The sequence below is a fragment of the Triticum urartu genome, chromosome 5A (assembly GCF_056163025.1).
Source record: "Triticum urartu cultivar PI428250 chromosome 5A, HENAU_Tu73, whole genome shotgun sequence".
NCBI classification, from domain to species: Eukaryota; Viridiplantae; Streptophyta; class Magnoliopsida; order Poales; family Poaceae; genus Triticum; species Triticum urartu.
The window spans coordinates 618,343,416-618,364,737 of record NC_141877.1 but is presented as its reverse complement, the minus strand read 5'-3'; the positions used below and the strand labels follow the sequence as shown (position 1 = coordinate 618,364,737).

General features: G+C 44.6%; 3 protein-coding genes and 1 non-coding gene across 4 annotated transcripts; 3 read left to right on the top strand and 1 right to left on the bottom strand.

Annotated features, from left to right (window-relative positions):
• Positions 1–297: 297 nt before the first annotated feature.
• LOC147973408 (basic blue protein-like) lies at positions 298–965 on the top strand. The gene is made up of 2 exons (XM_087524988.1): positions 298–555; positions 644–965. Exons 1-2 carry the CDS (start codon positions 387–389, stop codon positions 841–843), a joined length of 369 nt encoding a protein of 122 aa, XP_087381114.1. The 5' UTR covers positions 298–386; the 3' UTR covers positions 844–965.
• A 4,302-nt stretch (positions 966–5,267) lies between these two features.
• On the top strand, positions 5,268–5,927 carry LOC147973407 (basic blue protein-like). The gene is made up of 2 exons (XM_087522067.1): positions 5,268–5,534; positions 5,623–5,927. The coding sequence occupies exons 1-2, from the start codon at positions 5,366–5,368 to the stop codon at positions 5,820–5,822; spliced, it is 369 nt and encodes a 122-aa protein (XP_087378193.1). The 5' UTR covers positions 5,268–5,365; the 3' UTR covers positions 5,823–5,927.
• A 3,430-nt stretch (positions 5,928–9,357) lies between these two features.
• LOC147973406 (uncharacterized) lies at positions 9,358–10,882 on the top strand. Its single transcript, XM_087524987.1, has 3 exons — positions 9,358–9,553; positions 9,654–9,728; positions 9,852–10,882. Exons 1-3 carry the CDS (start codon positions 9,358–9,360, stop codon positions 10,880–10,882), a joined length of 1,302 nt encoding a protein of 433 aa, XP_087381113.1.
• Positions 10,883–12,097: 1,215 nt separating this feature from the next.
• On the bottom strand, positions 12,098–12,763 carry LOC125529178 (uncharacterized). The gene is made up of 2 exons (XR_015603653.1): positions 12,649–12,763; positions 12,098–12,377 (listed from the first exon to the last, which is right to left on the bottom strand). It is a non-coding gene; the product is annotated as an uncharacterized LOC125529178 (transcript).
• Positions 12,764–21,322: the final 8,559 nt, after the last annotated feature.

Sequence of the window (21,322 nt, the reverse complement as noted above, 5' to 3'; positions counted from 1 at the left end):
ATTACAAATATATCGTATAATACTAGTATATGTAAATACATGATATACAACTAATGCATCCACGAAAAAGAAATATTTTCTAAATCTTCAGAGTAGGAAAATTAATGCATGCTTGTTAATTTCCATTAATACTAGATTGGATTATATAAGTTGGAGGATTTGGTAGCATATACTAAGTAACGTTGCATATCACAATTGTTGATTTGTCTCATTTAAAGCAAGATTCTCATAATTTCAGCACATTAAAACAATGATTTTAGCTGACCGGCTATATATATGATACGAGGAGACCGAATGCAAGCAATCACTTGAGGAACCGGCCACTGTTTCCTTTTGTTGTTCTTGTGATATTCGGTAGCGACAATAAGTCAAGAGCAACACCAACGATGGCACGGGGAACCATCGTACCCACCCTTTTGGTGTTTCTTCTGGCCGTTTGCTGCGCAACCACCGTCGTCCATGGCAAGGAGTGGACCGTTGGTGACAACAAGGGATGGAGCTTCGGCGTCTCCGGATGGGAGAGTGGCAAGCACATCCAGTCCGGCGACGTGCTTGGTGAGAACTCTAAAGATCAAGTGATTGGTCGTTCTTGATGCATATACTATGTTCTGATATGTATTCTTGTGTTAACTAATGCACGCAGTGTTCAAGTACAACCCTAGTATGCACAACGTGGTGCAGGTGGGAGAAGGCGACTACAACTCATGCAGGGTCTCGGGCCCGTCGAGGACCTACACCTCCGGCAATGACCACATCCAGCTCGCTCGCGGAGGCAAAGCGTTCTTCATCTGCAGCCTTCCGGGTCACTGCCAGCAAGGCATGAAGATCGCTGTCGCTGCTTAATAGATCTCGCGCATATGTGTGTCTTTGTATTTGTAGTTTTTTACCAAGTCTTTATGGTGTGCTAGCTCATGATGAATTGGTGATAGAAGAAATAAATTGATCCTAGTGCAGTGTTTGCATCATGTTTTCATGGAACCTTGATAAACCAACATCTATTTGGACTAGCTACTAGAAATATATGAGTAGACATAAGTTTCTACCATTCTACCAACCATACTTTGAACATTAAGGGCAATAGATTATGAAGGTCTATCACAGTCAATTGAATTCGGAGTCTTTTTTTAAAATAGTTCACCAAAAGTACAAAGCATCTCAAACATAATAAACATCACATAGAGGTTCTTGGACCATCAAACGGCCACTACCGCCAGAACATGCCGCTCACCCGCCGCTTGTCGGACTGGCCTAACATTTTCGAGTACAACCGAGAAGTCTTCGTGCACGCACCCTTAAGGACTAGTGCCACGGAGCCCTAGTCGTTGAGTTAATTTAACAAACTAGATCCACCAATCCAGTAACACGGGCGACCTTCACATATAGGATATGCTTCTAGTTGGTTCTTGTCGGATTTAGGGTAGGTTTTGGACAGCTCCACTCCATGATTTCAGTACAGTTGTTTCAAACAGCTCGACATTGATTTCTTAGTGGATTGGAGCTGGAGTAGCATCTATTTCATTTTACCGGAGCAGAGAAATGGTTCCTTCACCTGCTCCACTTCACCCACCATACCCCCTGCCCTCAGAGTTCCTTTGAAACTACCCAATATGCCATCTTATTAACAAACACCAAGAGCATCTCTAGTCAACCATTTATAATTTACTCCCTTCATTCCTTTATGTAAGGTGTATAATTTTAGGCACGGTGACCAAGGCACATAATTATACACAAGTTAGAAAAAAATTAACCTTGGCTAAATCATTGATTAGTGGTAAGTAAATCATTTAGGCTAGAAAAATAAGAGATACAGGCAATCGGGAGAGAGATACTTTCCTTTTTTACAAGGAGAGATACATGCAATGAGGGGAGAGATACTATCCTTTTTTCTAGAGGGCTGAAAACAGAAGTTCTGATGAATTAGAAGAAATGCATCTTACATTGTGGAATTTTATCAAAAAACAAATACACCTTATAAAAAGTAACATAGGGAGTATCTCCTTATATGCCTTTCTAAACTTAACTCCTTCATATTTAAGGAGTTAAATTGTGGCCAAACCTAACCAAACCCTATATTTAACTCCCTAAAATCTTTTTGACAAATTCTTCTATCCTTTTTAACATCCATTTCAAACAATTGCATGGTATTTCATCAATCATTTGCATGATTTAAATTCAACGTACACAACAAAACAACCAGAAACATACATATAGTTCATCCAATCAAATAATTCAAATTAAAACATGCATCTAGTTCATCCAAAAACCACCACATCGATTAAGTATGAACCAAAAAATACAACAGAACATGTGTTATGTCGTGGACCAAGTCCTATCCAGAAAAACACGAACTCGAGCACTTGCGTGCTCATCACCACCAAAGAAATCATTTTCGGGTGCTATGCGGTTTTACCATTTCCGGGTGGAACTTGCAGGTGCGCTAGAACTCTGAGTGAATCATGCATGTCTTATGTACTGCCGGGATCGACAACAGGACAAATATTATATGATGCAATATAATAGGGTACCCCTTCAGTAGAGTACTGCAGTGTCATTTATTTTTATTTGGAAACGTGGAACTTTGTAGAAAATGGAATAGTTTTTTAGACACAGAAATGGAATAGTTTGTACCTTCAACAGAGTACTAGCAGGACGGGCCTGGCCAAGGCAATGATTTGTTGCGCTAACCGAAATGCATTAGGCCAATTTCTGACCGTCTTGTTGTCTCCCCAAAATCAGTCGACCTCTGGATTTCTTGGCGTTTTGAATCGGTTGCAACATTCTATTGCATTAAGCGTGTCCTTGGACTAAGTCTCGCATCGAAGTTTTCTTGGTCGTGGTCGTTATTGGGCTAGTCCATTTTCACGTAGAGTCTAAAGAAAAATAGAAGGGAAAAGGGGAGCACCAGGGATCGCCGCGAACATAGGAAGCGCGACTAGCCAGTGTGTCTGCCTACCCAACAATTCGAGATAACATAAAGGACATGGCCTACTTGAAGCAAGACGTGTTGATTTTCTCCTTTTTTTCATTTTCTTTTCTTTTCTTTTCTTTTCTCTACTCTTCTCCATTTTTTCATTTTTTTTCTTTTGTTTCTTCATTATTTTCTGTACAAGTGTTTTTTTTCTCCGGGGTTTTCCATTTGTTTGTTCAGTTTTTTTTTCATTTTCCTATTTCTTTGGTTTATTTTGTTTCTTTTTCTGTTTTCATTTTTTGGTTTTTCCTTTTGTTTCTTTTTGCTTTTCATTCTACATTTTTATATACATGATCAACATTTTTTCAAATTGTTGTTCAACACTTTTCAAATACTTCTTCAACATTTTCTATATACATTATCAACAGTTTTTCAAATATTTGTTTAGTATTTTTTTCAAATACTTGATAAACATTTTTAAAATACTTATTCAATATTTTTCAAATGTTTGTTCAAAATGTTTTTCATACATGCTCAACATTTTTTTTCAAATACTTGTTGAACAGTTTTCAAATACTTGATCAACATTTTTTTAAATACTTGTTCAACATTTTTTTAATATGCTTCAATATTTTCAAATACTTGTTAAATATTTTCCAAAAAATGTAGAGTGTTTTTTGTAATATATATATTTCTATAATATTTTACAGTATAAACAAAAGTACAAAAAAAGAAAAGTAAAAAAGAAAACAGAAAATGTAAAAAAAGGAAGAAAAAAAGTAATGGCCTCCCGCACTTGTGGGCCGGCCCAGCTCGCTCACCCTTCAGCGAGTCCGAAACCAGACTCACTGAAGGCGAGATATAGGCACGCCCGACGGGACATGTTTTATCTTCTATATAGCCTCGATTGTCAAGTTCGGTTCTTCAGTAGAGGCACTCTACTGACAGTATATATTATAAAATGCTCATGCTAATTCAAATACAGTTTGAGGCAAAACAAAGCGTCAAAAGCAAAGGACAGACGAAACACACTTGGATATTCATCCGATAAGCTTTGCTTTAGTGCTTTGTCGCCACTATTTCAGTTTACGCTAATTACATGTGACCATGATTTTAAAATCACACTTGTTTCTTTTTATGTTGAACTCTACTATTCATCTCAACAGGACACTAGTGATGTTCAAGAGGTCTCCAAAGCAATCTCCACAACAAGGAACTTGTGTGTGTACAAACAATTATTTTCTTTTTTTTTGCTTACTACATTTGTACATCGTACTTATACATTTTACCAGAACAAACGTGTGTGTGCACACATATATTTAAAAAATGACAATTACCTTATACCACACCATCAATGGTTTCTATATACAAAAAGGATCCAAATATAAACATTTTTACGGAATTATGTACATTATGTTTTATAAGAAATGGTAATAGTAGGGTGAACTGCGAAAAACACATACATGCCCATGTGACAGACCATAACGACTAGTGCTACTTTCTAAATAGGAAAAGGAAAATTCACAATCCTCTCATTCTTCGACTCTCTTCTGTCTCTCCTGCCTTTGTTCCATCCACTCCGTTCGTGCACAACTCCACCCCCTTTCGTGCACGTCATTCCAGTTTGTACCAGGATGGCTAGTTTAGGGCTAATTTTGTCGGTCTGGAGTAGTCGTGGAGTTTTCAGGGGGGGCGTCCTTGAGGTCATTATCTCCGTCGACTCAAGTGGCGACAAGTTCTTGGTAAGTCTCACAAATTTTCCTCTCAATTTGTTCCTTCCGAATTTCCTCGGGTTTACTACCTCGTTGACCAATCGTGGCCACTTTTCTTTTTGAATTATACCAAATTAACCTAGTCTAAAATTCTTATATTGACCCAATGCATTAAATTTTCTGACTTGTGAAATTTATTTGAACTCCATTTATTGAAAATATCCCTATCAATTTTAGATGATTTGTGACTAGACAATCCCAAATCATGGCCTCCGTTCATGCTTTAGTAGCTATGGTCGAAAAGTCAAGATTAGGGACTTGTCCTTATTAAAAATATTTTTTTATTTTTGAATTTTCCTATTACAAATATGTCATCTAATACAAGTATATATAAATATATGATATACAACTAATGCATCCACGAAAAAGAAATATTTACTAAATCTTGAGAGTAGGAAAATAAATGCATGCTCGTTAATTTCCATTAATACTACATCGGATTGTATAAGTTGGAGGATTTGGTAGCATATACTAATTAATGTTGCAAATCACAATTGTTGATTTGTCTCATTTAAACCAAGATTCTCATTATTTCAGCACATTAAAACAATGATTTTAGCTGACTAGCTATATATATGATACGAGGAGAGTGAACGCAAGCAATCACTTGAGGAACCGACCACTGTTTCATTTTGTTGTTCTTGTGATCTTCGGTAGCGACAAGAAGTCAAGAGCAACACCAACGATGGCACGGGGAACCATCGTACCCACCCTTTTGGTGCTGCTTCTGGTCGTTTGTTGCGCAACCGCCGTCGTCTATGGCAAGGAGTGGACCGTTGGTGACAACAAGGGATGGAGCTTCGGCGTCTCCGGATGGGAGAGTGGCAAGCACATCCAGTCCGGCGACGTGCTTGGTGAGAACTCTAAAGATCAAGTGATTGGTTGTTCTTGATGCATATACTATGTTCTGATATGTATTCTTGTGTTAACTAATGCATGCAGTTTTCAAGTACAACCCTAGTATGCACAACGTGGTGCAGGTGGAAGAAGGCGACTACAACTCATGCAGGGTCTCGGGCCCGTCGAGGACCTACACCTCCGGCAATGACCACATCCAGCTCGCCCACGGAGGCAAAGCATTCTTCATCTGCAGCCTTCCGGGTCACTGTCAGCAAGGCATGAAGATAGCTGTCACTGCTTAATAGATCTCGCGCATATGCGTGTCTCTGTATTTGTACTTTTTTACCAAGTCTTTATGGTGTGCTAGCCAATGATGAATTGCTGATGGAAGAAATAAGTTGATCCTAGTGCCGTGTTTGCATCATGTTTTTATGGAACCTTGATAAACCAACATCTATTTGGACTAGCTACTAGAAATATACGAGTAGACATAAGTTTCTACCATTCTACCAACCACACTTTGAATACTAAGGGCAATAGATTATGAAGGTCTATCATAGTCAATTGAATTTCGGGCCTTTTTTTAAATAGTTCACCAAAAGTACAAAGCATCCCAAACATAATAAAAATTATATAAAGGTTCTTGGACCATCAAACGACCACTACCGCCAGAACAAGACGCTCATGCACTGCTTGTTGGAGCCGGTTTCACCATGTCGATTATAGCCGAGAAGTCTTCGTGCACACTCCCTTCAGGACTAATGCAGAGCCCTAGTCGTCGAGTCAATTTAACAAACTAGATCTACCAATCCAGTAACACAATCGACCTTCACATATTGGATATGCTCCTGGTTGGTTCTTGTTGGATTGAGGGTAGGTTTTGGACTACTCCACTCCATGATTTCAGTAGAGTTGCTTCAAACACCTCAACTTCAATTTTTCAGTGGATTGGAGCTGGAGTAGCATCTAGTTCATTTTACTGGAGCAGAGAAATGGTTGCTTCACCTGCTCCACTTCATCCACCATACCCCTCTGCCCTCGGAGTTCCTTTGAAACTACCCAATATGCCATCTTATTATCAAACACTAAGAGCATCCCTAGTCAACCTCTTATAATTTACTCCCTCCATTCCTGGGAAAGTATCTAGTGCTCCCAGGCTTGGGGTGCTCCAAATGTCCGAAAAATATTTTTAAAATGTTCAAAAAATTCTGAAAAAATGCAGCACATCGACGGAACATCGATGTCTCTTGTCACAAAATTTCAAATCAAAATTCGAAACATTGCTCGAGATACAAAAATGACAAATTTTTGTACATAACATAAGGTTGGGCTTTAGTTTTGGCCCATTATCACATTGATGTCAAATTTGTCATTTTTGTATCTCGAGCAATGTTTTGAATTTTGATTTGAAATTTTGTGACAAGAGACATCGATGTTCCATCGATGTGCTGCATATTTTTCAGAATTTTTTGAACATTTTAAAAAATGTTTTTTGCATCGAAGCACCGGGAGCACCCTAGGCCTGGGAGCACTAGATATTCCCCCTCCATTCCTTTATGGAAGGTGTATAATTTTAGGCACGGTGACCAAGGCACATAATTATACACAAGTTAGGAGAATATTAAGCTTGGCTAAATCATTGATTAGTGGTAAGTAAATCATTTAGGCTCGAAAAGTAAGAGATACATGCAATCAGGAGAGAGATATTTTTCCTTTTTTCATTATTTTGCTTTTCTTTCTCTATTATTTTATATACAAGTATTTTTTTCTTCTTCGGGGTTTTTCATTTGTTTCTTTAGTTTTTCATTTTCCTTTTTCTTTGGTTTATTTTGTTTCTTTTTAGGTTTTCATTTTTTTTTGTTTTTCTTTTGTATCTTTTTGGTTTTCATTCTACATTTTTATATACATGATCAATATGTTTTCAAATACTTGTTCAAAAAATTCAAATACTTGTTCAATATTTTTTATATATATTATCAACTTTTTTGCAAATACTTGTTCAACATTTTTTAAATGCTTGTTCAACATGTTTTTTATACATGCTGAACATTTTTTTCAATTCTTTGTTCAACTTTTTTCAAATATTTGTTCAATATTTTTATATACATGATCAATATACTTTTCAAATACTTGTTAAAAAAATTCAAAATAGTGAAGTGTTTTATGTAATATATAAATTTGGAATATTTTGTAGTATAAACAAAAGTACAAAAAGAAAAAACAGAAAACCTAAAAAACAGGAAAAAAAGGTTATGGCCTCCTGAGCTCGTGGGCCGGCCCAGCTTGCTCGCCCCTTCAGCGACGGGACATGTTCTATCTTCTATATAGCCTTGATTGTCAAGTTCAGTTCTTTAGTAGAGTCACTCTACTGACAGTATATATTATAAAATGCCCATGCTAATTCTAATATACTTTGAGGCGAAACAAAGCGTCAAAAGCAAAGGACAGACGAAACACACTTGGATATTCATTTGCTAAACTTTGGTTTAGTGCTTTATCGCCACTATTTCAGTTTAACCTAATTACATGTGATCATGATTTTAAAATGTAATAACATGCAATGGCCAATGATCCCTTAAACAAAATTGTTTCCTTTTATGTTGAACTCTACTATTCATCTCAACACGACACTAGTGAGGTTCAAGAGGTCTCCAAAGCAATCTCCACAAGGACCTTGTATGTGTACAAACAATTCTTGTTTTTGTTTGCTTACTATATAGAAAAAGGATCCAAATACAAACATTTTTACGGAATTATGTACATTATGTTTTATAAAAAATGGTAATAGTAGGGTGAACTGCAAAAAGCACAGACATGGCCATGTGATAGACCATACCGACTAGTGCTACTTTCTAAATAGGAAAAAAACCACAATCCTCTCATCTTCGACTCTCTTATCTCTCTCCTGCCTTTGATCCCTCCACTCCGTTCCCCTCTTCACCTCCCCATTACGCCCTCCTCTTATTCTTCACTAGCTTGTCTACTGAGCGAAGTAGAGAGGGCACAACTAGTCTCATAATTTTTCCTCTCAATTAGTTCCTTCCGAATCTCGTCAGATTTACTGCCTCGTTGACCAATCGATTGTCAAGTTCAGTTCTTCAGTAGAGGCACTCTACGGACAGTATATATTATAAAATGCCCATGCTAATTCAAATACACTTTGAGGCAAAAAAAGGTCAAAGGCAAAGGACAGACGAAACACACTTGGATATTCATTCATTGAACTTTGGTTTAGTGCTTTGTCGCTATTGTTTTAGTTTAAGCTAATTACATGTGACCATGATTGTAAAATCTAATAACATGGCCAATGATCCCTTAAACACACTTGTTTCATTTTATGTCTTTCAGTCCTTTGTCGTCGGTAAATATGATTTGGCGTGGAGAATAGGCCAAACCGAATGAACAATATTTTGTTGTTTCCTGATGCTTTGGTTTTACTGGTTTAGTTTCAGATAAACCGAATGAGTGCTCAAATTACCCCGTAAAAAAAAAGAATGTGTGCTCAATTTTTTTAGTTTCAGTTGTCAGGACACTAGTTCTCTGAACTTCATGTCTTTAAACATGCCTGGTGAAATCGACACCTTCTCTGTTCCTCGATCGAAATGGCTATTGATGATTTGGGCCCTTGGTTGGGCTATCCGAATTGCATTAGGCCCGTTTCTGAGGCTCTTCCTTACTCCCGTGTTGTTCCCCCCAAAACCAACCGACGACCAACCTGGAAGAAATCTCTTTGCCCTGTCGTCTTTCTATATAGCCTCTCTCGGTTCCCTTCCCCTCTCTTTCTTGAGAATCCTCCTCTTCGTCTGGGTTCTTGCAAAGCTGTTCGACCGGGGCGAGATGGAGGACAAGCGGAAGGCCGCCGACGACGACATCAACCGGGCAACTAAGCAGCCGCGTGCAACGCCGAAGGAGACTACAGCCAGCGGCGACATTGCCGGGACTTCGGAGCAGCCTGCAGACGGCTATTTGCAGCCGCTTCCACCAGCCTTCGCTGTAGGCCTCCCGGCCGATCCCTCTTCTCAGCTCGGTGCAGGTGGTTGCCCAAGAAATCAAAGCATGCGACGAGCGCGTTTCTTGGATTGATGCCCGCTTCTTGGATTGTTTCACCTGTCAGATGCCTCTGTTTCTTGCAGCAGCTCGCAGTCGAGGTGGTGGTGGGTGGAGGGCGCCGCCGCCGCCGGCAATCTTGCCGCGGCTTCGCAATCCAGGTGAGCGCTGAGTTCCCTTCCCTCCCAAGAAAATCTTGCCGCCAAACTGTTTCTCTCTGGTTCGTGCGCTGCGGCTCTTGGTTCGTTGACGTCCGGTCCGACATTGATTTCTTTTTCTTGCAGCCGATGCGCCGCTGCGGGCCTGCCGTTCTTGCTATACTCCCACACCGTGGGTTTGGCCTTTCCGGAATAGAACAACGGGGCTTCTGGTCCCGGTGCCCTTGTGCCAGGATTGCTACCGCAATCGCTTCACCGGCAACAGGACTCCGCAGCACGCGCAGATCAGCAACGTGCCTCGGAGTTCCGGGGTGATCCGTGCGGCGCTGGAGCAGCAGCCTTCTTCACGGGCAAGGGAGCAGCAGCCTTCTTTACGGGCTGAGCTTGAAGCGCTGGATGCAGCGATACTGGTGGCGCAGAATATTCTGAACAATCCATTTTCCATCATCTGCGAGGCTTGCGGCCACCCCTCCGGCACCAACAACAATGCGTGCAGGGTTTGTAACCCCTTGGGCAACGCGCCTCCGCAGCAACCGCAGATCGGCAACGTGCCTCGGAGTTCCGGGCTGATCAGCGCGGTGCCGGAGCAGCAGCCTTCTTCACGGGCAAGGGAGCAGCAGCCTTCTTTACAGGCTGAGCTTGAAGCGCTGGATGCAGCGATGCTGGTGGCGCAGAATATTCTGAACAATCCCTTTTCCATCATCTGCGAGGCTTGCGGCCACCCCTCCGGCACCAACAACAATGCGTGCAGGGTCTGCAACCCCTTGGGCAGCGCGCCTCCGCAGCAACTGCAGATCGGCAACGTGCCCAACTACGCCGCCGCCGGTGCGCCTCGGGGGGCAGTGGCAGTCCCTACCAGTGAGCAGCAGTTCCTGACTAATCTGGATGCGCCGGCGAGACCTATTTTGGACAACACTTCTTCCATCTGGCCGGGCCCGATCTGCGGGGCCTGCGGCGGCCACTCCGGCAGCAACAATGCGTGTCAGGCTTGCTACAACTACGCGCAGACCAGCAACGCCGGTGCGGCTCAGGTTCAGGCGGCGGTCTCTGCCCGTGTGAAGGCGCTCCAGGATTGGCTGGCGGCGCAGCTGGCGACGACCGAGCTAGCAAACCGGCCGTCGAACTGCCCGCCACCGCCACCGCCAGGGCAGAGCTAGCTTATATCGGCCGTCCACCCGTTCTTCTCGTTCCTCGTCTCATGCTAATTAGGACTGTTACTGCTGAGTGTATTCTGATGGTGTATTCATTCAATCCAATGCTGCTGTATGTCTTGTGAACTCTGGGAGAAGGCAGCTTAACTGCCGAGCCTTTCTGTATGTTTTGACAGAACAGAATGGTTCAAGTGATGTGGTGAAATGTGCCGATTGATACATAGTACTTGAGTAGATCAATGAAACCATATGCCTGTACTTGTTGTGGATGTCAGTGTGCAGTCTGCTTCGTTAATCTTGGTTCGGTTCTTTTCTGACGCTTGGGTTTTTGGCCTCAAGTGTTTGACTGGTTCACTTTCAGTTAAACCAGATGACTAGATGAGTTAAAGCTTCCTTGCTGTTCAGTTTAATCATATGGTTTAATCAATTGACGCTTCAGTTTTGCATCAAGTGTTTGGCTCATTACACTTTCAGTTTAACCAAGTGTTTGATTCGTGGCTGTTTCCTTTTATGTCTTTCAGTCCTTTGTCGTCGGTAAATGATTTGGGGTGCCTTAAAGCACAGTCGGAGTCGTTAATAATATTATGTTGTTTCCTGATGCTTTGGTTTTACCTCGTATGTTTGACTGTTTTAGTTTCAGTTAAACCGAATGAGTGCTCAAAATTTTCAGCTTCAGTTGTCAGGACACTACACTAGTTCTCTGAACTTCCTGTCTCTGAACACACCTGAAGAAATCGACACCTTCTCTTGAGAATTCGACGGATACCAGGGAGACGGATGGCTAGGATGCGATCCAGTTATGAAAGATCAACGCCTCTCGAAGATCAAGGGCTTTATATATATTCATCACGAGCTACTAATCCACTTTATGCAGTGTAGAAAATCTAGTGTTTATATTATTGCCTGCTAACTGTATCCAGGTTCAGTTCAGCTACATATATGTTTGCTGCCTCCACAATTCTGAAGCTAACCAGTAGTAACAAAAAATCAATTTCTGGGGCTAATTTACATATGAGTTTATTCATTTTCAGCAAGTGCTCTGTCCTTGGCATAGCTTTCTGCCCTTATATATAACAAACATTTACATAAACCAAAACATTTATAATAAACATGATTTTTATGGCATGTATTCTCGCTCCTAGACTATAACAATCATTTATATATAAAGCAAAACAGGCATTGCATTAACATATAACTTCGCAGTATAGGCCACAGTACATGTAATTAATTATGGCGCCATGGTTGTTGCACTAGAAACGAATCATGTTCATAACTGTTGAAGAAACAGAAAATTACAGAGAAAACTACGACTAGGAGCTGCTAGCAGGGGATGGCTGGGGTGGAGTTGCATAGCAGAAATGACACTGGCATCCTTTGTTGGGGATGCACTTGCCGGTTCCATTGAACTGCTTGTAGCAGTAATGTTGGCATGTGATCTCGTCCACGTCGCACTGGTTGACTATGATGAAATCCGTGCAGTGCAGCTTAGCCTTTGCCAGATCTGCAGATACATAAAAATCACGGTCATGTTTATGACAGACCAAAAGGAGAAGAACACAAATTAGCTGGGGAGCAGTTTTGGATTTCGACAAACTTTAAACCCACGCCGCAAGAATCCTAGAGCAGATCAAGGCGAATTCAGTAACTCGTTTAGTGTTTTGTAAACAGATATCCATTGTCTAGACTAGCCCTCTCAAATAATAGTAACAATAACAATAAACTATCTTTAAAAAAATGTAAACTGGTAGTTATAGACTTATAGTAGTAGTTACCTGGGGATAGGACGAAGAGGACAAGGACTAGGAGTAGAACTTGTGTAGCTCTCATCTTGTATTACAAAGTTTTTTTTCTCGATCTGACCTTGTATTGCAATGTTAGGGGCGTGTATCTCCGTATTGAGAGCAAATATGATATGCCAATGGGTCCTTTTATAGTGAAGGTTTAATTATCTGATTAATTGGCTAGTCATTTTCTCCATTAATTGTATTAATTTTAGTAAATATTTTCTTCATTAATTGTATTAATTATCTTCTCAGTTATTTTATTTTTTGTGGGCAATCTTCTCAATTAATTATATAGTGCTAATTTTAGATGTAATACACTACTACAGATCCGAACAACACTGACGGAACAATTTGTATCAGCCAGTCAGTGCCTTGGGGTCAATGATGACTGCTCTATCACACACAGGCCACTTAATTAACCGGTCAGTAACGAGGAACAACAGTGACCGGCCAACCAGTCGTGTAGACTTCATCGAGGCGTCCTATGAGCAACACATCACCGACGGTCTATCCCGTCGAGACTGGTAGTGATGTTTTACTTGGGGCTGGCATAATACTATGTTGCAATTCTACCAGCCAACTTGGTGCATTACACCATACATACAAGGCATACATACATATATTTGCATACCATATATCAAAAAATATCACTTTCATAGCTAAACAGGTTGAATATATAAAATAACATGCATGCATATATATATGGTAGAGGGAAAGGTGAGACCCGTCCCCCGCATCCCCCGCGCCGCCCTCCCTGGCAACGACGGAGGAACCCTAACTCGCGTCGTGCCGCCACCTTCCAACCCCCACCCCAACCTCGGCGCCATCGAAGGAGCAACCAACAGCGAAGCCGCGCTGGCTCCCAGGAAGGCGGCGGTAGGGCGCTGATGCGGCTTGAACTACGTCGGTATTTTTCCAAAGAGGAAGGGATGATGCAGCACAGCTACGGTAGGTATTTCCCTCAGTGATGAGACCAAGGTTATCAAACCAGTAGGAGAAACATACAACACTACGTGAACGGCACCTGCACATAAAGAACAAAAACTTGCAACCCGACGTAAAAGAGGGGTTATCAATCCCTCCCGGGTAAAAGATAGGTCAAATTTGTAGTAGATTGGATAAATAGATCTCGCGGGAACGCGAGATAAAATAAATAACAATAAATTGCAGCAAGGTATTTTGGGTTTTGGATTAATAGATCTGAAAATAAAAACAAATAAAAATAGATCTCAAAGGCAAATATAATAAAGAGAGACCCGGGGGCCATAGATTTCACTAGTGGCTTCTCTTGAGAAAAATAGCATACGGTGGGTAAACAAATTACTGTTGGGCAATTGATAGAACTTCAAATAATTATGACGATATCCAGGCAATGATCATTATATAGGCATCACGTCCAAGATTAGTAGACCAACTCCTGCCCGCATTTACTACTATTACTCCACACATCGATCGCTATCCAGCATACATCTAGTGTATTAAGTTCGTGGAGAAACAGAGTAATACAATAAGAATGATGACATGATGTAGACGAGATCTACTCATATAGGAATATACCCCATCTAGTCATCCTTAATAGCAACGATACATACGTGTCGTTTCCCCTTCTGTCACTGGGATCATGCACCGTAAAATCAAACCCATCACAAAGCACCTCTTCCCATGGGAAGAAAAATCGATCTAGTCGGCCTAACTAAACCAAAGATTCGAAGAATAAATACGAGGCTATAAGTAATCGTGCATATAAGAGATCGAAAGACTCAAATAACTTTCATGGATAAAAACATAGATCTGATCATAAACTCAAAGTTCATCAGATCCCAACAAACACACCGCAAAAGAGAGTTACATCAAATAGATCCCCAAGAGACTTTTGTATTGAGAATAAAAAAAGAGAGAGGAAGCCATCTAGCTACTAACTACGGACCTGTAGGTCTACAATGAACTACTCGCGCATCATCGGAGAGGCACCAATGAAGATGATAAACCCCTCTGTGGTGGTGTCTAGATTGGATATGTGGTTTCTGGAACTTGCGGTGGCTGGAATTATTTTTCGTCGACTCCCCTAGGGTTTATGGAATATTTGGTATTTACAGAGCAAAGAGGCGGTACGGGAGGCCATCGAGGTGGGCACAACCCACCAGGGTGCACCTATGCCTCCAGGCGCGCCCTGGAGGCATAGGCGCATCCTAGTGGGTTGTGCCCCCCCTTGGGGCACCCCTCTGATACTTCTTTGGCCCATCGTGTGTCTTCTGGCCCAGAAAAATTCTCCAAAAAGTTTCGCTGCGTTTGGACTCCGTTTGGTATTGATTTTCTGTGAAGTAAAAAACAAGCAAAAAACAGCAAGTGACACTGGGCACTATGTCAATAGGTTAGTCCCAAAAAATGATATAAAGTTGCTATAAAATGATTGTAAAACATCCAAGAATGATAATATAACAGCATGGAACAATCAAAAATTATAGATACATTGGAGACGTATCAGGCGCCTCGGCTAGCTTCGGTCCCCAGCCCATCCTCCCCGTCCGTCGGCTCCCGCCGACCGCTGTGCCCGACACCGGTGCGTCTCTGCCTGTCACATCCCTAGTTCTTGTATGACCTAGACTAGCTAGTCATGTGTGCATCATGTTTAAATTTTAATAAATTTGAAATGGGGACATGTGAAAGCCTCAGAAATCATTTCTGAAAATGACCAAGATAAAAATTTCTTCAAATAGGTCCAAGAAAATATTCATGTTTCTCCCTAAAAATATTGGCCAGAGGTAAAATTCAAACCAATATTTTTAGGAGCTCATAAATATTTATGTTGGGCATTTGGAGTTAATGCAACAACTATTTGCATTGGATTTATATTTGCTATATATTTAAAATAAGTCCAATAATTCTGTAAATTTGTGTGGGGCTCTGGAATAGCTCAACTAGCCCACACAATATTTATCAGAAGCAGTAAATTGATTTAGTTTGAAAAATAAATCAAAAACAAATTACAGAAAATAGAAAACAAACAGAAAATATAAAACAGAGCAGAAGGACTTACCTCCACCCACCTGCGGCCCGCTATTGTAGCCTGTTGGCAGCCCAGCTGGCGGCCCAGCCCACCAGCGCCCCCTTGTCATCTTCCTCCTCTGCCAGGAGGACAACCAGGTGCGTGGCAAGCGCTGATGCTGCTCTGGCCACCTCCTGCTTCCCCGGCCCCTTCTAGCGACGCCACAGAGATGCCCCGAAGCCCCTGTCCCCTCTCCCTCACTCGCCGCTCTCTCTCCCCTCCCCTGGCTCTCTCCCTTTAGCTCACCTGAGCGAAGCCGTCGCCGCCGACCAGCGCTCGCGCGGCCACAGCCACCCCCTTGCTCCCCTGACGTGTCCGAGAGCTCTACCACGTCGTCCTCATCTTCTTCACCGAGTCACAGGAGCTGGGTCACCCTGTGATGCCGCCAACATCATCTTCTTCCTCGCCGGTCGCCGGAGATCCTCCTTGCCGCCCCGACTGCTCCGGACCGTCTCCGAGCTCGCTGAACTCCTCGCCCAACTCGTCGTGAGCCTCCGACCCTGCCCATCCCTCTCTTCTTCCCCATAGGCTTCCGTAGCCACCGGACCGCCTACGCCCGAACCCGCCGCCGCCTGCGCTCGCTGATGAAGCTATGTACCTAGGGTAGGGTCATGGACCTGTCCAAACTGACCTACCCAAGGACACCTCCAGAAGAAATCACATTTCAATCGACTTGGCGGTGTTTCACTCGACGGACTCGAAGACACTCGACCAAGAAGCAACCACTCGACCAAGATCCAACCACCCGAGGGCCAGGAGACCTAAAGTCACTCCGCACGCTAACGGTCGGCCATTAAGTAGCTTTTATGGTCATCATAGCACTTTATTAGGGGCGTTACCAGTAACGCCCGACCTTAATGTACTTAAAACCCTGCATAATTGAGGGACGGAGGGGTCTGGCAGACTCTATATAAGCCACCCCCCTCCTCAGTGTAAAGGGTTCGCACCCCTGTAATTCATACTCTCATAATCCAGTCGACCGCCTCCGGGCTCCGAGACATAGGGCTATTACTTCCTCCGAGAAGGGCCTGAACTCGTAAACCTTGTGTTCTTACAACTTCTCCATAGCTAAGATCTTGCCTCTCCATACTTACCCCCCTACACTACTGTCAGACTTGGAACCACGACAGTTGGTGCCCACCGTGGGGCCGGTGTTTTAGCGTTTGTTGGAGGAGTTGCGACCTTTTCCGACCCGAATCATCATGGTTTTCGGCGGAGTTTTGGTGGAGGGCCGCGAGATCCGTCTCGGTGCGCTCACGTTCATCGTCGACGACTCTAGTTAGCTCCAGGAGGCTCCGCTCGACGTGGACGCACTCCCTGTTCGCGGGGCAACTTACTTTAGCGCGTGCGTCCGCGGCGTTCTCCTGCGGCAACCGTCGACCCCCTACCGGTCGGCTCCTGTGTTGTCCTCCCTCCCCGTTTCCCGCCGGCGCAAGCGCTCCGGTTGGTCGAGACTTCAGCGGTGGGTAAGACACGCGGTGGCACGTCAGTCGGCCACCCCTCAAGTCGCGGCGATCGAGCCCGACGAATCCCTCTACGGCCTGTTTGACCTGTCAACTGGCTCCGCAGAGACCGCATCCGAGTGCGACAGCAGCGATCCGGCGGCGGAGGTTCTGATGGTCGATGGACCGCCAGTCCTCCCGGTTTTCCCTGCACCGACGGAGGCGCGGGTGGAGGCGACCCGTCGCGTCCCCATGAGGAGTATCTTCCCGAGCCTCTCACATCGCTGCAGAGAGAAGAACTTCGCCGCCGGAACATGGATGCACTACACACTCCTATCGTTGGAGAAACCCCCGAGGCTCGCGCCTTGGAAGATGCGCGCCTGGCAAACTTGGCTGAGCGCACTCGACTGGAGAACCTCCAGCGAGCACTCGACGAGCGTGCGCGACAACGGGTTCCCGAATCCAATCGACGTCAGCTCTTCCCGCCCCCGCAGGTATATCGAACTCCGATTCAGAATTTAGCAGCTGCGGCCCGTATAGCGGAGTCGATTCAGCCTTCCCAGTCGGAGGCTGGCAGAGGCTTGCTGCAGATCAGAGCGTTACTTCGGGCAGCAGGAGACCAGAATTCCGCTGTTTCTCAGTCGCAGAACGGGATTCACAGCAGATCCGTTGCCGCGGACACAGTCCAGTCGGCTCACAGCCCGAGATTGCCCCCAAGGCGTGAGGGACGTGGAGACCGGCGTGACCAGTATGGGAACCATGAGCAGTATGATCACTGAGTCGATCGTGACGGTCGACGTCGAGTGCCCACGCCTCCCTCGAGGAGCGGGTCGTATGTGCCTCGCCAGCAGGATGACAGGCGCCCTCATAGTGGTGGGCGAAGGATTCCAGTCGACCCCAGAGGGCCAGGCTTTGACGCGAGGTCCATTCTCGTCCAAGGTTTGGTCGACAGGAACAGGGCTCACCGAGAAGGTCACGACAGAGATGCACCTACCAGCAGCAGAGTACATGTTTCGGGGCCAGAGTGCTTTAGTAGAGCCATCAGGGCCGCTGTGATTCCTCCAAACTTCAGGTTGGCGACTAGAGTCAGTAAGTTCACTGGCGAGTCCAAGCCCGATACTTGGCTTGAGGACTACCGAGTGGCTGTCCAGATTGGCGGCGGCAATGATGAAGTGGCCATGAAGCACCTACCTCTCATGTTGGAGGGCTCGGCCAGAGCATGGCTGAACCAGTTAGCGCCTAGCGGCATTTACACTTGGGAAGATCTCTCCCGAGTGTTCGTCACCACATTTGAAGGCACATGCAAGCGACCGACAGGGCTGACGGAATTGCGGTCTTGCGTGCAGAAGCCGAATGAAACTTTGAGGGATTACATCCAGAGGTGGATCATGTTACATCACTCGGTGGAGAATGTGCCTGACCACCAAGCAGTTTGTGCCTTTAAGGAAGGCATCAAGTACAGAGAACTGAATTTGAAATTCGGTCGAACCGGAGATATGTCCCTGAATCGAATGATGGAGATTGCCACCAAGTACGCTACTGGTGAAGATGAGGATCGACTCAGGAGCGGCAAGCTCAAGTCAGTCGCCCAAGAAACCGGAGGAAATTCCAATCGGAAACAGAAGCGGAAAGCCGAGCCAGCGGCTCCCGGGGAAGCCTTGGCTTTAACCCAAGGAAAGTTTAAAGGGAAACCTAAAGGACCTTGGAACCCCAAAAAGGTTAAAGACCAGGACGGAAATGATGTGTTGGACTTACCGTGTCTCGTCCACACAAAGAAAGATGAAGAGGGTAATTTCATTTACCCAAAACATACCACTCGACAGTGTCGACTCTTGATCCAGCAGTTCCAGGGCAAGCAGCCCAAAGGTAAGGAAAAGGAGTCGGACAAGGTCGAGGACAAGGAAGACAGTGACGACGGGTACCCTCAGGTCAATTCCACTCTGATGATTTTTGCCGATGTTGAAAGCAGAAGTCGACTGAAAGTCATTAACCGAGAGGTGAATATGGTCGCTCCCGCGACACCTAGTTACCTGAAATGGTCTCAGACTGCCATAACATTCGACCAATCCGACCACCCAACGCACATCGCCACCCCTGGAAGGCAAGCTTTGGTGGTCGACCCAGTTGTTGAAGGCACTCGACTGACCAAAGTCCTGATGGATGGTGGCAGTGGTTTGAACTTATTGTATGCTGAGACGTTGAAAGGGATGGGCATTCCAATGTCCAGACTCAGTGCCAGCAACATGGGTTTCCATGGATTCATTCCTGGGAAGAAGGCCGAATCACTCGGCCGGATTGCTCTTGATGTGGTTTTCGGTGATTCCAAAAATTACCGCAAAGAAAAATTGACATTTGAAGTTGTAGACTTCCAGAGTGCCTACCACGCTATTTTGGGGAGGCCGGCTTATGCACGCTTCATAGCCCGACCATGTTACGTGTAACTCAAATTGAAGATGCCTGGCCCCAAAGGTGTGATCACTATTACGGGCAATCGGAAGAAAGCGGAAGAATGTTTTCAGAAAGGTTCGAAGATCGCTGATGTTCAGATGGCAGTGGTGGAGTTGCAGGAATACCAGAAGACTGCAGACCCGAGTGATTTGTTGTGATCCAAGAAGCCCGCTACAGAGTCAGCTTTTCAGTCGACTGGCGATACGAAGACAGCTCACATCCACCCGACCGACCCCAGCGCTGCTCCAACTCATATCTCGACAACACTCGACTCCAAATAGGAAGAAGCGCTCATCTAGTTCCTCCATGAGAACTGGGACATTTTCGCATGGAAGCCCTCTGACATGCCGGGTGTTCCTAGGGAGCTGGCTGAGCACCGCCTAAGAGTCGACTCAAAAGTAAAACCTGTCAAGGAACATCTCCGATGGTCCGCCATCCAGAAGAGAAAGGCCATTGGCGAAGAGGTGGCTCGGCTCTTAGCGGCGGAGTTCATCCGAGAAATCTACCACTCCGAGTGGCTCGCCAATGTTGTCATGGTCCCCAAGAAGGACAAGTCACTTCACATGTGCATTGACTTTAAACATATCAATCGGGCCTGCCCGAAAGATCATTTTCCTCTCCCCCGCATCAACCAGATAGTCGACTCGACTGCGGGATGTGAGCGACTGTCTTTTTTAGACGCCTATTCCGGGTACCATCAGATCCGTCTGTATGGGCCTGACGAGATCAAAACAGCTTTCATCACTCCATTCGGGTGCTTCTGTTATGTTACCATGCCATTCGGCCTCAAGAATGTCGGATCCACATTCATGAGGGTGATTCAGAAGTGTTTGCTCACCCAAATCAGTCGAAATGTGGAGGCGTACATGGATGATATTGTGGTCAAGTCACGGAAGGGTTCCGACCTGCTGACTGACCTTGCTGAAACCTTTTGCCAACCTCAGAAGATTTGATATCAAGCTTAATCCATCAAAATGCACATTCGGGGTTCCTGGCGGAAAGTTGCTCGGTTTTCTCGTTTCCGAGCGGGGAATCGATGCCAATCCAGAAAAAGTCGGTACTATACTCCGAATGAAAAGTCCTGTGCGAGTGCACGATGTTCAGAAGCTTACTGGTTGCTTGGCCGCCCTAAGTCGATTCATATCTCGTCTCGGTGAAAAGGCATTGCCTCTTTACCGATTGATGAAGAAGTCTGACAAGTTCGAGTGGACTCCTGAAGCTGATGCAACGTTCGCAGAGCTCAAAGCTCTGCTCTCCACCCAGCCGGTGCTTGCTGCCCCAATCAGCAAGGAGCCTTTGCTGCTTTACATTGCAGCCACAGGACAAGTCGTCAGTACGGTACTTACGGTCGAGCGGGAAGAAGGGAAAACCTTCAAAGTTCAGTGCCCAGTGTATCATATTTCTAAAGTCTTGACCCCATCGGAGCAAAGATATCCTCATTATTAGAAGCTCGTATATGGGATTTATATGACCACAAAGAAAGTTGCCCACTACTTCTCTGATCATTCCATTATAGTCGTCAGCGACGCTCCGTTCTCAGAGATCTTGCATAACAGGGACGCAACTGGTCGAGTGGCAAAATGGGCGATTGAACTCCTTCCTCTAGATATCAAGTTTGAGGCAAAGAAAGCTATCAAGTCCCAGGCAATCGCGGATTTCGTCGCCGAGTGGATTGAACAGCAACTGCCGACTCAGGTTCACTCGGAGCATTGGACCATGTTCTTCG